Raw genomic sequence first — 14713 nt, 5'->3', positions numbered from 1 at the left:
ACATGCACAGTTATTGGACACAATCAATATTATCCATAAAAAGTGGCAACATTATTGTATTAATGCCGTAAAGGTAAAGGTAAAGGTAAAGGTAAAGGGACCCCTGACCATTAGGTCCAGTCATGGCCAACTCTGGGGTTGCAGCGCTCATCTTGCTCTACTGGCCGAGGGAGCCGGCGTACAGCTTCCGGGTCATGTGGCCAGCATGACTAAGCAACTTCTGGCGAACCAGAGCAGCGCACGGAAATGCCATTTACTTTCCCGCCGGAGCGGTACCTATTTATCTACTTGCACTTTGATGTGCTTTCAAACTGCTAGGTTGACAGGAGCAGGGACCAAGCAATGGGAGCTCACCCCGTCGCGGGATTCAAACTGCTGACCTTCTGATCAGCAAGTCCTGTGGTTTAACCCACAGTGCCACCTGCATCCCTTTCTTAATGCCATACTGGCATTAAAAATACATGTTGAAAATAAAATTCTGCAGTGCAGTAGATTTGGCATGAGCTATCCATCAGTTATTTCACAAGACTCACTCTAGAAAATGAGTGCAAAATTTATCCAGAATGATACATTTTCATCTGTATGAAGCCATTTGCTACTGTGAATGATATGAACATAGATGTTTTCTTGTCGCCAGAATCTCTGATCTAAGAAATTTCACCCGGGACAAAAAATTAAGAAGGCATGATTAATCCTGGTTACCTGCATTATGAATCATACATACACCTCTAGCTCAAATATAGTGGTTTGCATTGTCCCAAACAATTGGCTGTTACCTCAAATGGAATTCTCTTGTTCTGCCCAGTTTCGCTAAATGCATGTGCCAAAAGGAAGACATCGTCTACACCAACTCCTAAAGCAAGGAAGGGTAAAACCTGCACAAAAAGGAAAGAAGAGCCAAGTGTGTTTATAGGAGGCTTATGACCCGCCTGAGTAATTATGACCTGCCAGCTAACTGAGATTATTTTCCAAATTTGTTCACACAGATTTCTGTTCCCCTCTAATGCTTGATACATCCCTGATACAGAAAGCTCTGTTCTTTTCGTGCAAAACCCTAAAGCGAAATTATAGGGCCCTTTTCGGCCACTTGCATCTTGTGGGATGTTTCTACCTATGCATACATGTATGCTGAAACTACAGTTCTACTATTTCCTTAAAATGGAGATGACAATCACACGTTCCCCATTCAGTCTGCGTGCTGACTAACTACAGGTTATTCTCTCAGCTTAAACCTATAAAATGTCCATTGCTTGGCATGCTAGCACAGGTACAACTCCAGAACCCCTTCCCTCCCCCAGTGATTCATCCTGGCAGATAAATTGACCAAACTCTTAATAACTATTCATTCAGTACCTGAGTTGTGGCAGCATTAAAGGAAATCCCAATTAATGAACAGAGGCCCAATCCTGCAGCTACTGAGAGTGCAACCAACAAGACTCCTGCCAGCCCCACGGCACCCTGGGATTTAGCACAGTCCCACCGCAACATGGTTAAACAGGCATAGGCAAGCTGAAAGCAGAGCAAAAGAGTTGGTTGGTTGGTTGGTTGGGTCTTTTAAAGCAAAATTTCAGACAAAGCAAGCCACATTTTAACATCGCCCCTTTCTAGCCAAAGGCTTCGCCTATGAAATACACTTTTACGTGACACAGATATTGTAAGGCACAGTTTTAAGCAATGGTCCCTTCTCCTCAAATACTGTCAGAGAGTCTGAACTCAGATTGACAAGTCTCAGGCAAATCGGGTCCTCCCTTGAAACGGGCACGTGTTGCGGTGAGACCTGGCAACCAAACCCTGTGTTGTGGGTGGGTTTGATTGATTAGCCACAACACCCAATTGGTGGGTCCCTTGATGCTGGGTTTAATCAGGCCAATGGGACACAAGCTAAACAGATCAAGGGACCTATATATACCCATGCACGTGACCCAGAGCTTCCTCTTTCGGTGCGTGCATCAGAACACCCACCCACCTCTCCCTACTATTAGGGCTTGCGCGCTTGACCTTGCTATGCCGTCGTGTGTCGCCTGTTGTTGGGACAGGGGCACCGCAGGATTTCCCCCTACCCCCCACGTAGCAAATCGTCACAACTTGTAAGGTTGCGGATAGGCTCTGGTTCAGGTGATAGGGATGGGAGAACGCTCTCACCATCCCTATGTGAAGGGTTTTCTGCTAAAGGAATCCAGGGACTCGATGGTTTGGTCAACCCTGAGAGAGGGTTGTGCCCGTGCCTTAGTCCAGGGGGACATCTGGGTGGTGGACATAGCCTGTTCTTGGCTTTCCGCCTATCCAGGTGTTCACCCTAGGCTGACCTATGCTGGTGCCCTGGGTCAGCGCTACCTGCAACAGTGCAGGGAGCTAGTCGAACCAGAGCCTATGCAACCACTCACTTGCTGTAATCAATAAAGTTGTGGCCTAAATTCTGCCAAAAACCAAACCAAAATTTTGAGTCTTGTCTGAATTTATTTAAGGGGAAGGTTTAAAGGTCTGACCACGCAAATGCCTTTTCTGATAGCAAAGATGGTTTAACTCGGGGGAGCGGAACTTTTTTCAGGTCACATTCCTTCTTCCGCAGTCTTTGGGGGGTGGGGTCTACATGCCAGTGGCTGCCATGGTTTGGTGACAAAACTGCGTATGGCCAGAGGGGGAAGTGACTGTGACCTTTGTACAGTAGGCTGCATTCCAGTCACACATAAGCCAGGGGTTCCTACACAAGTTTCCCCCCTCTCCCTCCACCCCCACCCCAACATTGTCCATCCGGGCAAGGAAGAGCCATTATCAGAGTTCACAGACACATTCCAAATCAATAAAAGCGCTCAAGGACTGTATAGGAAAGAGCCAGCAAGGTGTTCATCCTGGAGAGAAAGGGGAGTGGTCTAGGAAGAGTTCAGAGAGCCAGATAGTTATAGATAGGTTGTGGCCTGAGGTTGCCCAAACATTGGCTTAGCTGAAACTGCAGAGACCAAGCCTGTCCTCCATCTATCCCATGTGTGCACTTTCTCAAATGAGCCACAGGGTTCTCTTAAGATACAGACATGAAGGAAAGAGATTGCCCCAAATGCAGTTTTTAACGTGACTGCAGGAATGCTTTTATGACGGATTATTTGAAAACGAGTCGCAGGAACATTATGAAGAATCAAAGCAATATTGTGTTCATTTTACCATTAATAGGTAGCCGCTGGCAACTCTGATAACGCTGACATCAGAAAACGATTTTAGGATATCTTCCAGGGTAGTTGTAGTAAAGGAAAGCACCTTCTGTGTAGAGTTTTGTGCCACACTCTGATGGACGATCTGTGAGAAGGAGATGGGAACAGTGATCAAGGAAAGGAGGACAATACAATGCGTTCCTGCAGGGGATATGATTTAAAACCAGCTTTTATTTGTGTGTGTGTGTGTGTGTGTGTGTGTGTGTGTCACACACACACACACACACACACACACACACACGGATATGTCATTAACTCTTTGTTACATAATTGCCATGCTTGGTAGAGAGGCTCAGCAGGCTGCTATAGATCAAATAAGATTGTGCGCCCCAGAGGAGAGGAATATGGCAATTTATTTGAAATAGTGAAACTGAAGACGGTTCACGCTCAGTCTCCCCTGCTTCCCCCACCCCCGTCTAATTTTTTTGCTCTCTCGATCCAAGAGTCTACAACTGATTTGTTGTTATATCAGTTCTGCCTCTAATCTAAAACAACAAATTCTTAAGAGCAATCCTCTCTTTCTTCATTGGCTGGGCACTTTAGAGAGGTCACAAGCAGCTTAGCAGAGGTCAACCCCTGGGAAACAAAGGCCAGATAATGTCACATGACCTCACCAATGGGACTGCAGCTGTGAACAGATTATGTGGCTGGCTAATGTGTTCCAGACACCTTTGCTGGATAACCACACTGACCAAGTGTTTTTAAAGCCAGCCGAGCTCTTTAAAGCTATGGCAGTTCACTGTCGGATCAGCAAATCAGAAGAGCGCACCAGGATTTAAAATTCACGAGTGAAAACAACTGCTGTATATCTCTTTAACGTCACTCACAATGGTGCTGGCAAATTCATCTAGGCTGAAAGCAAAAAGGCAAGTTTAAAATCCTTTGCTGCTACTGTTCTAAACAGAGGGCACACTTATCCCACAAGCCAGTTCTACTGTATGGAGCTTCAACGAAGAAGAATTCACTGCCATGGATGCTTTAGCTGAGATTCTTGCATTGCAGGGGGTTGGACTAGAGGACCTCTGGTGTCCCTTCCAACTCTACAATTCTATGAGTCTATGAATGCTATGGACCAGGGATGAGGATGGGAGATGGATTCCCAACAACAGCTTTCCCATCCCTTCTATAGACCATGGACATTTGCACAAGCATACAGTGGTACCTCGTTCCGGAGGTCCATTCTTAACCCGAAACTGTTCTTAACCTGAAGCACCACTTTAGCTAATGGGACCTCCTCCTGCTGCTGTGCTGCCGGAGCACAATTTCTGTTCTCATCCCGAAGCAAAGTTCTTAACCCGAGGCACTATTTCTGGGTTAGTGGAGTCTGTAACCTGAAGCGTCTGTAACCTGAAGCGTATGTAACCCGAGGTACCACTGTACTAGGAAAGCCCACCAGAAATGGTACACCAGGTAGGTTTCTGGTTTTACCTCAACATACATCCTTTGCCAGGCTTCCAGAATTGCCGCTGCTTTGTCTTCATTCCAGTTGATGTGCGAAACATACTCATACCCCTTGAAGTGCTCGTACATTTGCTTAGGAGTCATTAACTGAAACATGGTTTGTAAAGCCTGGGCACTGCAAGAGGAAGGGAGGTGGGAGCTTAGAAGGAGGAAAGGGTTTAGGGCAGACATTTTAAACAAAGACATTTTCGGTGGCTGGCGTCCTAAAATGAGCACCTTGAAGGGACCTTTGGGTTAGCAAGGTTGGAAAAGATCTCTGCTTGAGACCTCGGAGAACCGCTGCTCATTGGAAAAGCCAACTCAGGAGCAAGTGGATCAAGGGGCTGTCGAAGCAAAAGGAGGCTTTGTACGTTAATACGCTTCACCTCATTTCTGCTTCATTTTCATTATGTGTTGCTTTATTGTGACTGTAAAACACCTTGAGTGTTTGTCAAAAAGCTGGGGAATAAATGCCGGGAAATAAAACAGAATAAAGTCACAAATTATCTTTAGGCTCTGATAGCCATCTGCTTAAAGTCAAATTTGTAACAAATCCTCTGCAAGACAGGATCCCAGGCACCTGGGGGAAAACTCTTTTCTTTTTTGGCTTTTTATTTCTTAAATGCTGTAGCTATAAATATTTGTTGTTCAGTTTTTTTATATTAATATTGGTCTATGTGATTTACTACTTTTAAACATTGCATCGTTTTAAAATAATTTGCATTCTTCAATGTCTCAAATTCATTTTGGAGAAATAAAGCAAATTATATATATATAAACTGGTACACATGCACTGGAACTTACAAATACTGTGAGCTACCTATTAATTTCCAGCTATGGTATTATTGGGGGCCAGCTATGGTATTATTGGGGGTCACTTTGTTCCAGGGACTAGAACTATTTCATTTGCAGTAAGGTTATATCAGTGAAGACAGGATCGTTACCTTAAACCAGTCCCCCAATTTTTATACATATGAGACAGAATACATTTAAATCATGTAAGGTCCATGTAAGTGTACCCTGGGCATACAGTGACAAACATTTGAATGAACAACAAATTCTATTTTCCCAGCTGAATTGCTTAAAATCTTTCCATTATTAGATGGTGAAGGATGCTCTCTGGCAACTCAGTTTCCATAATACATTGCTTGCTTTTTCTTCTCCTGATCCAAACATACATAGATAACTTTATTTGTATACCACCTTTCCACAATTCAAACCATGCTCAAGTCAGCGTACAACATGAAAAAAATATCTATGTATTTTTGCATATGAAACAAATACAGAGGTCTGCTGGCTACAGAGACCTTATGAGTGAATCGTGAACAAAAGCACTGTGGCTTAAATGTGAACTACACTTTAATTACAATTTTGTGTCCTTCCAAGTTGGCTGAACCCGTAATAAAACAGTAACTCTAGATGACCTACAGCCAAAGTGGAACTGCACTGTACAGAAAGCATATGTAACTAGTACAAACTGTCAAAAAGTTCATATAATATGTAGTAGGAAATATTACTCTAGAAAGCAATTAAATTGTCAGGAAGAAGATTTCACGACCTACCATAGACAACCCAGCTTAGCAACACCTCGCCCACAGGTGGCAAAGGTTTTCAAGAGAGTTTTATTTTTTTTCAAAAGAAAGAAACAGGATATATGAGACAAGGCCATTGGTATTTACCTGACAAGTTTCCCAGTACCATTTTTAACTGTGCCACCAATGATCAGCTCTTCCTGCCAATGCATATATTTTTTGGATAACCCATAGCATCCACCACTTAAAACAAGGGCCACGTCTAGAGGCTAAAAGGCAAACAAAAGGAAGAAAGCACAAGACAATAAAATGAAACAGGACCACTAAGATGAATTCAGGGACTCCCCAAAGACAAGTTTGCTAGTACACAGAAATCCTGAAGCAAGCTCTGAAAGGGTTCAGGGTGTGGGTTAAGCAGTAGTCAGGAACATACTTGAACTGTAAAAATACTTCATATTTATGTGGGGTTATGTTCCGGGGATTGTGCCTAAAGCCAAACTGTGTAGTCAAAACCCCTTGTGTTCAATGACGGGTGAGATTGACAAAGTCATTTTTCAAAGGAACCCTGCCTCCTTTTATTTATTTTTCACTTTTAATTTGCCACATGCGTAAAGTTGAAAATGTACAAGTTAAATCCATGCAAGTTGTGGACTGACGGAAGAAGCATATGTCAAGAACCTTGTCTTTCAGCCATAATTCATTTACATGGCGATGTACACCCAGACTGGGTCTTAGGCTTCTAATAAGTGTCAGGATTAAATAACTGTTGTCAGTTATCAAATTAAACATAGTCCTTTGTAATTCTCTCTCCAGTAAACACCCTTGGAAAATACAGTTGCCGTATCATAATACCCATTCTAGTATCCCCCTCACAGCAACACTGAAAATTATATTTGCCATGGAAATGTAAAGCCTGATCAAACTATTCTTTAATTCAGGCAATTAAAACTTCTCTTGAAGTTGTATAATTAATGGTCAGTTGGAAAGGACTTGGGCTGGCCAACCGACTCAGGGAAGTGTAACAGATCTTTAGCATTCTGAATCCCTAGAGAGGTGAACAACAACAGAACTTTGTTCTTTAGTATATATTTTGCTCCTTTGGGTGCAAATGTGCCGGTGGGTGAAGCAACTGGGGACTGTCAACCGAAAAAGAAAAAGAAAACGTTGAAAGTTCATTTCCTTGGTAGCTCCCAGAAAAGGTACGAGAATATGACCGAAACCGCCAGAACATTCTCCATTTACTGAAGGACCAAATAAGAGCACGGTTCTTACTGTTTACATTCATATACCTAGGGAGTCAAGGAATCTGTAAGGTCACATTCCTGTTGCCTTCCATGGAGTATAGACCTCTGACACTGGACTAAATTGCTCCTGTCTCTAGACTGCAGACCAAACAAAATATGGAGAACTGGAAGCAAGGGAAGGCCCCATTTTGCCTTGAAGCTTAGTGACCACAGCAAGGGAGTTCATTCAGTTTCAAATCCTATGAATACATCAGTATTCTTTTAGGGGCTATTCCTTTTGTTGCCCCTCAAGTTCTCCTCCAGAAGCATAAATCTCTGTAATGGTGTGCATTGCAGAGAGGGCTGCAGTAGGAGAGGGGCAGAATCAGGCAAAGCCAGCAGCCCACCCTAGTGTGAGTAGAAGTGACTTCTCTTCACACAAAGTAAGCTCTGGATCCAAGCTACTAAAACCATAAAACAAAGTCAGTTCCACAATCATAGCTCAGTGACAACTGAATGCAAGACAGTTATTTTTAACATGCACAACGAATTTGGGATTCTTTCATCCAATAATGCATGCTTTTAAAACACATTCATTCTCCTCCCCACTTACCCTCTCTCCGTTCATACACATATGCATGCAAATTTCAAATATTACCACTTACAATTTAAATCAAAAGCAGCCTCTATTATAAAACATGTTCCTGAGCCAAAATAGAGAACCAGTTCATAGGGAACAGTTGGAGGAAGCGGAACAGGGATAAACATTTCACATGGCAGTCACAGTTAGCACTTAGTAGACATAGCTGGTGAACTGCCCTAGTGGCCTCACAAATCTAGTCACTTTGATATCCTAGAATCCCTTGCTTTGCAGGAGGGCATAAACAAAGCTGAAGACAGTACTGCATGTCACTACAAACAGCTGGTAAAATCAACACTCCCAGGAAGACACTCATACGGAATAGTTTCATCTCTTTCCCAAGATCGCCTATTCCCCCGCTCGCTCTCTCCTTCTATCATGCCCACATTTGAAAATCCAAAAAGCACAACACATATTCAGGAGATGCCGGGAACAACAAGCAAATGAAGATCTATGGAGACAGACAGAAAGCAGTCTGCAACCCATAAACAAATAACATGCAATGGGAATTCCAACCGGAGTGCTAAATCAAAATGCGGTGAAGCCATGGTCTGTTTTACAAAGCTGAAAGGAGTTCTTAAATAAAAATCTTCTCTCTGAGGATGTGAAACAACACTGTAAACAAGACTGGTCAAGATTGTTCTGCCCAGGTGGCAATGCCAGCCATTTATTTATTTGGCACATCTGCACACAACTCTTCTTCTGAGGAGCTGAAAGTATCACGTCTGAATTCCATCTTATCTTTTTTTGGGTTTTTTTTGTTTTGTTTTGTTCTGGAATCCATTTTATGTTTTGTTTATCATATCTTCATTTGCTTCCAGGTTTTTGACTCTTCATCCCAATCACATCATAATCATTTACCATTTATCTCAAGTTATCATGAGGTAGAGACACTTCAAAAAAATTAAAAATCAATATGAAAGCTGTTATTATGAGATTTCTAAGAACAGCTGTAGGCAACACATTGCCCACATGTACCTATAAAATGGACTTTCAGGAGGGTTAAATTGAAATTTATTTTTGAGGCTGGCTTAAGAGGATTGTAGGCTTCCACCATTCCTTCCACATTTCCTGAGTTAGCCAACAAAGGCCAAGCTAACTTACTTTGGTTGAATTTTTGTTGGGTGCTGTGATAGGACAGTCAGGATCATCAGGATTCAGGCAAGGTCGATCCATATACCCATGTCCAACGTCTGCCTTATTCAACATTTCTTCCCAGGAATCTACTTGCGAGTTTATTTTCTTTAACTCCTCCAAGAATTCTAAGGGGTCAAAGTTGGTCCACTGCAAATGGGGTTTCCCTCTGGAGAAACAAAAGAGTAGGAACATAATGGTCAAAGAGGCATCAACAACCTTCACACTGACTCACAATATACACCTCTCCCCCTCCCACCCCTCCTTATATAAACATCAAAAGCCCAAACTATGGATATAATTCACCCTAAAAGTGAATTATGCCCTATTAACTGAGTAGAACTTACTCTTACTCTGAGTAGACTGTGCCTATTTTAAACTGTGCTACATGTGATATTAATTCTTCAGTAGCCACTGTTGAGAAATCATATATTAGGGCTGGTTTCAGACAACAAATTACTTGTTCGTGTGAATAGTCCCACCCATCCCAAAATAAATGTTTTTTCTGTAACATCTGAATGGGGAGGTTACAAATATTACCTAAATGCAGTTTCTAGAACTGTGATGACACTATTGTAGTTGGCTGTGGAATTACAGACACCGAGGTTGGCCGATGTTCTTTGATATCTAACTGCCACATCATGTTGGATTCATGTGTGTGGCCAGGGATGTTCAAATGGATAAGAAATTTAATGTCTGATCTTGCCTTTCAATACTTTTGAAATTGGGATTACTGACTTCTTAGTTACTTTTAAAAGGAGAAAGGATTTCATATCACATAGGAATTGCTTGCCTCTGAATATATGTTTCATATGTAATCAATAAGGTTTTCGCTTTTTTATACTTAATAGTTACTGTGTTCCTTCAAACTCTTGTTAACTTAGCCATCGACTCAAAAATGCCTAAGCACTAGTTGCTGCCACCATCATGACTGTCATTCTATTTCTCCTACCTCCAGTTTTGATTTCATGATGTTGATAGACTATAAAGGCTTTTGGCTGCCTTATTTTGCGGTTCAAACTACTGTATCTGCTTAACCAGGCTTAAGTCATTATTCAAACTCTCCCAACCAGAAAACACAAACCCCCTTATTCCCCCATCTAAAAAAAAAAAAACCCTCTACACTGAAGGTTAAGAGATGGCCATTGCAAATTGCTTTTACAGAGACATGCAAACCAGGGCAAAGACAATAACACAAAAGCTAAGTCTTGCATAATTAACCAAAAATGTCTAAACTGATTAAAAATTAACTCTTTGATGGACACATTACGTTACATATAACAATCTTCCAAAAGAGATACCTTGTGCCACTGAACAATCAAATAAACAAAGGATTAGTTTCTTCCTGAGATTATTATTTTTAATTTGAGGCGACAATTCACATACTTTCAGCCAAAGAGAATTCTCAGGCCATCGGTACTATTGTATGTTAGAATTAAAAACAAGGAGGGAACAAAGCTTATTTCCCTCAAAATAACCTTTGTTGCTGCTGGGACATGCGTTCTAAAAGTATGATGGAAGTAGCTTGAACGCAGATTGAGATTTTCTGCATTCACAGGCATTTGTTTTCAGGATGGTGAATGTGTTGTGAAACCATTTCCACAACGCTTTAGAAAGTATCCCTGGCCTTGCCCCACAAAGACAAAGCTGCTCTCTCTTATTTTCCTTTCCTTTCCTTTCTTGCATGGGAAGAAAGATTAGTGGTTGTTTTCAAGGTTGTTGGCTTTTGGAAGATATTTGTGCAAAATTGTGTGGAAAGCTGAAATGTGACAGCACACTTCATCTGAGAAGAAGCACTGCAAAAACTCAGGACATCTACCAGGAGACCGATTTTCCAGAAATGTGCATACTTGTTTCCTTTCCACAGCATGCACCTTAAGACACAGGGCACACAGATCTTCAAAATGACTGCAGAAAACAACCCTTGATAAAGTTCAAAGCTCAATCACATCAGTGTCAATGCTAAATTGGTTGTTAAAGAGGAGGACTAAAGGTTGCAAATAAAAATTTGTCTGTTGAGATACTATTTATAAGCTGGTCCATGGTCTTTGTGGAATGGCTCAAGCATGAGGCAACAGCTGAATGCCTGAAGGAAGCAACATCTGATCCAAGATCAGATGCACATGGATGTGAAACCTTCGTGAAACCGCTGCAGCTGTTCCCGGGGTCCTATGCGACTTCTCCTATGCAGCTACATTCCTGCAGATAGAGAGTCTTGTCTGAACACGCTGTTTGTCCTGTGACTCCACCTCCATTATTAAGACAAAACCCTTGTCAAAGTCACATATATGCGAATTCTGATATTTTGTTGACAGTGCAGCATAAGAGCAAATCATAATAACGTGAAAGGCTACCATGCAGTCCAAGCCGGTTTATATTGTAGAAAACAACACTTACGGTAGATATGCAGTCCCCGACTGTAACTTTGCACCCTCCCAGAAACAGTCCAAAGGTGTGATAATTAAACAAGGGTAAAGATGTTCTATGATCTGTCAAAGTTAGAAAAAAGCACACGCCAAATTAAGAAACGATAAAGAGTTCAATGCAAAATTATTATTTACAGAGGAAAGCATGTGCAGAATACAACGTATTATGTGTACCTTGTCCATGTAACCTTCTGTGATCGGTTCCCCTGATTTATGGCATAAGTGTTCCAATTTCCATTGTCTGTAAAAAATTAAGAGCAAATCACATCAAAACCATAAATACACACATTTATTTTTTTCAATGTCCCCCACGTAGGTGGTACACCTTCAGGGGAACTGTGAAGCACAGATGAAGCACTCTTAACTCCTGAATAAGGGGCCTGTTGTGCAATCATCAAAACAGGGCAGTTTTTGTTTGTTACAGAGGATGCTACTTTGTAAACAGGGCTTGAATTGTGCAGGAATGGTTGGGAACCCTATTTCCAGATGTGTCTGCAATCAAGTATTCTGTCCAATGTGGTATGATTGCCTTGCCATCCCCATCGCTGAGCCCGGACCCTGAGGTCCAGCTCCGAGGGTCTTCTGCTGGTTCCCTCCCTGCGAGAAGTGAGGTTACAGGGAACCAGGCAGAGGGCCTTTTCGGAAGTGGCGCCCGCCCTGTGGAACACCCTCTCTTCAGATGTCAAGGAAATAAACAACTACCTGACTTTTAGAAGACATCTGAAGGCAACTCTGTTTAGGGAAGTTTTTAATGTCTGATGTTTTATTGTGTTTTTACTATTCTGCTGGGAGCCACCCAGAGTGGCTGGGAAAACCCAGCCAGATGGGCGGGCTATGATGATGATGATAATAATAGTAATAGTAATAGTAATAGTAATAGTAATAGTAATAGTAATAGTAATAATGTTTTGCTCATTTGGAGGTTTATTTTGCTGGCATCATTTTTGCCATGACACACCCTGTCACTCTTCTGGCATGCTACAATTTGAATTATATTAGTTAACCTCTATGGAGCTAAAATCCTGAAAGATTATAGTGGCATACAGTGTTGACTTAGTTGTTCAATCAATACATTTCCTTCACCCTTTGGAAACAATGAAACTGACTGCACACACAACCCTCTCTCATTTATCAGACACAAACTTAAAGACTTTTGAAAAGCAAAACCTGGAATACTGTACTGTAGACAAATTGTTTGGAGTGACTATTATGTTACCAATTGGTGAACACTAAGGACTTTTTGCTACTTGGAAACCCATTAGTGCATCAGGCAAAATTTATGCTGCACATTTATCTACACTGTATCGAAAACAGCTTCTGACTTTGAAATATGACAGACTGTAAATGCCTCAAGATTAGGTCCAAACCTGTGCTATTAACCTTAACTAAAAACTTTGTTTAGCATCACAGATTTTCATAAGGCAGTATTTATATATGTCAGCATACCAACAAATAAAAAACCCAAAACGAATTAAATAAGAGGGAAGTTCTGTTTTCATTTATATCAATACCAAGTCTGTATGAGTACCATAGAGGCATGAACGATTATTTTCTGAAACACCTTGTTCAGAGTAACTTCAGACATTTTAAGCTAAGGTCGAGATTCCAGGGCTAAAACTAATTCTCGAGGGGCTACCTATCCCCTTCCCCCCATTGCCAACTGAGATGCTAAATGGGAACCAAGAAAGAGGCATCTGTGGCTAAAAGAATTAGACAGACAGCCACTGTGAGGCTGAAGGCACCAGCCCATTTCCGCTTGCTTCCTTCAAAGTGGCCCTCCAGGAACACAAGTTGCTGGGAGGGTTGTAAATATTGAAAAGCAGATGTGCAAGTCCGCTGCAATCCCATTTACTGTACTCCCACTGCATTGCCAAAAGGGGAAAGTTGCACAGCAGAGATGCACATCTGAAGCTTGTGTTATCTCCTCTGCATCAATTCGTCTTCACGTGTTAACAGCAGGAGAATTCAAAGTGGGACCACGGCACTCTGGTACCTCCTTGTCAGGTCCTAAGCTATTCTTAGTTCCGGGAAGTTAAAATAACATAGCCTTTTCTCTCCATTCCACCTTACCTGTTGTACATATACACGTGTACCCTGCTGGCTTGAAGTGCAGAATCAAGGTGCTGTCGGAGTGCCTCTGCTGTTAGCACATTAGCGCAGTCCTCTTGTGGTGTCTGAATCATGAGTTGGGGATTAAACATGGCCTCTTCTCCAATCTTCTGGCGCGTGTAACTTAACTCCCGACTCACTCGTCCACCAACTGACAGACAAATATTTACAACCTGGGATCAGCCAACAATAACTTACTCTGGATTCACATTCTAAGAGCTCACAGGCCACCAATAAACTTTCCCATATGCATGGAATGTTCTGTAGCCAGTTAAGAACTGAAGCAATTTTAAAGAGAGCTAATTTCATCTACAGTGCAGCAAAAAGACAGAAATTTCCCTTTATATATAAAAAATAAATCAATTAATTGTTCCTACTTCACAAACAGAGGTGTGTGTTAAGTTGATTCCTGCTAGACACATGGTCTTTCAGTATCACACCAAAATTTCCACACGTAGAAAGTTTATTAACAAAAGGAAAAAAAGGAACCTTTTCCTTGCAGACCAGACCAAATATTTCTCTGTTACAATTTCTTGCACTTGTATAAACAGTCTGCTGCAATGGCACATTTCAAGATAAATGACTTCAATTTACACTCTTCTCCTAAATAATTTGGCAATGGCAGAAGGGGAAATGTTTATCTTCCATAAAAAGGAGGTAGGAGGGAAAGAGTAAATGAGCATTAGTATGTCTTGCTGCTGCTAGTTAAAACATAAAAATACTGTTAAGTTAGGGTCACATAACGGTGCAGTTTTAGAGGAACAGAGTCAGCTACACTTAAGCAATCAATTCCAAGTGTCTAGAATTGCTACAGTGAGCTAGGATGTACCAGAATTTGGATTCCAAGGCAAATTTTATCTTTAAAAAGTCAAGAAACCTAACAAGGAGACACATTTATGCAGCCTAAAGGTCTAAAGGAAGCTAAAATGAAGTCAGAGACTGTGCGATCCTATATAGCTCTACTCAGTCTCATGGTTTTCAGTGGGGCTTACTCCAAGGTATACAG

At 41.7% G+C, this 14713-nt stretch overlaps 1 protein-coding gene across 2 annotated transcripts in view; it reads right to left on the bottom strand.

Annotated features, from left to right (window-relative positions):
• PTCH1 (patched 1) overlaps positions 1–14713 on the bottom strand; it is a 112867-nt gene that overhangs the window by 44713 nt on the left and 53441 nt on the right. For both annotated transcript variants that reach the window (XM_083464761.1, XM_083464760.1), the window contains exons 3-11: positions 13669–13858; positions 11773–11839; positions 11570–11661; positions 9143–9341; positions 6323–6444; positions 4632–4779; positions 3157–3288; positions 1354–1509; positions 777–875 (exon numbers count right to left, since the gene is read on the bottom strand). In XM_083464761.1, coding sequence (XP_083320887.1) covers positions 777–875; positions 1354–1509; positions 3157–3288; positions 4632–4779; positions 6323–6444; positions 9143–9341; positions 11570–11661; positions 11773–11839; positions 13669–13858 — 1205 coding nt within the window. The remainder of the gene's footprint in view (positions 1–776; positions 876–1353; positions 1510–3156; positions 3289–4631; positions 4780–6322; positions 6445–9142; positions 9342–11569; positions 11662–11772; positions 11840–13668; positions 13859–14713) is intronic.

Source organism: Podarcis liolepis (genome assembly GCF_965112155.1).
Source record: "Podarcis liolepis genome assembly, chromosome: 11".
NCBI classification, from domain to species: domain Eukaryota; kingdom Metazoa; phylum Chordata; class Lepidosauria; order Squamata; family Lacertidae; genus Podarcis; species Podarcis liolepis.
This window is presented reverse-complemented; position numbering and strand designations above follow the sequence as displayed.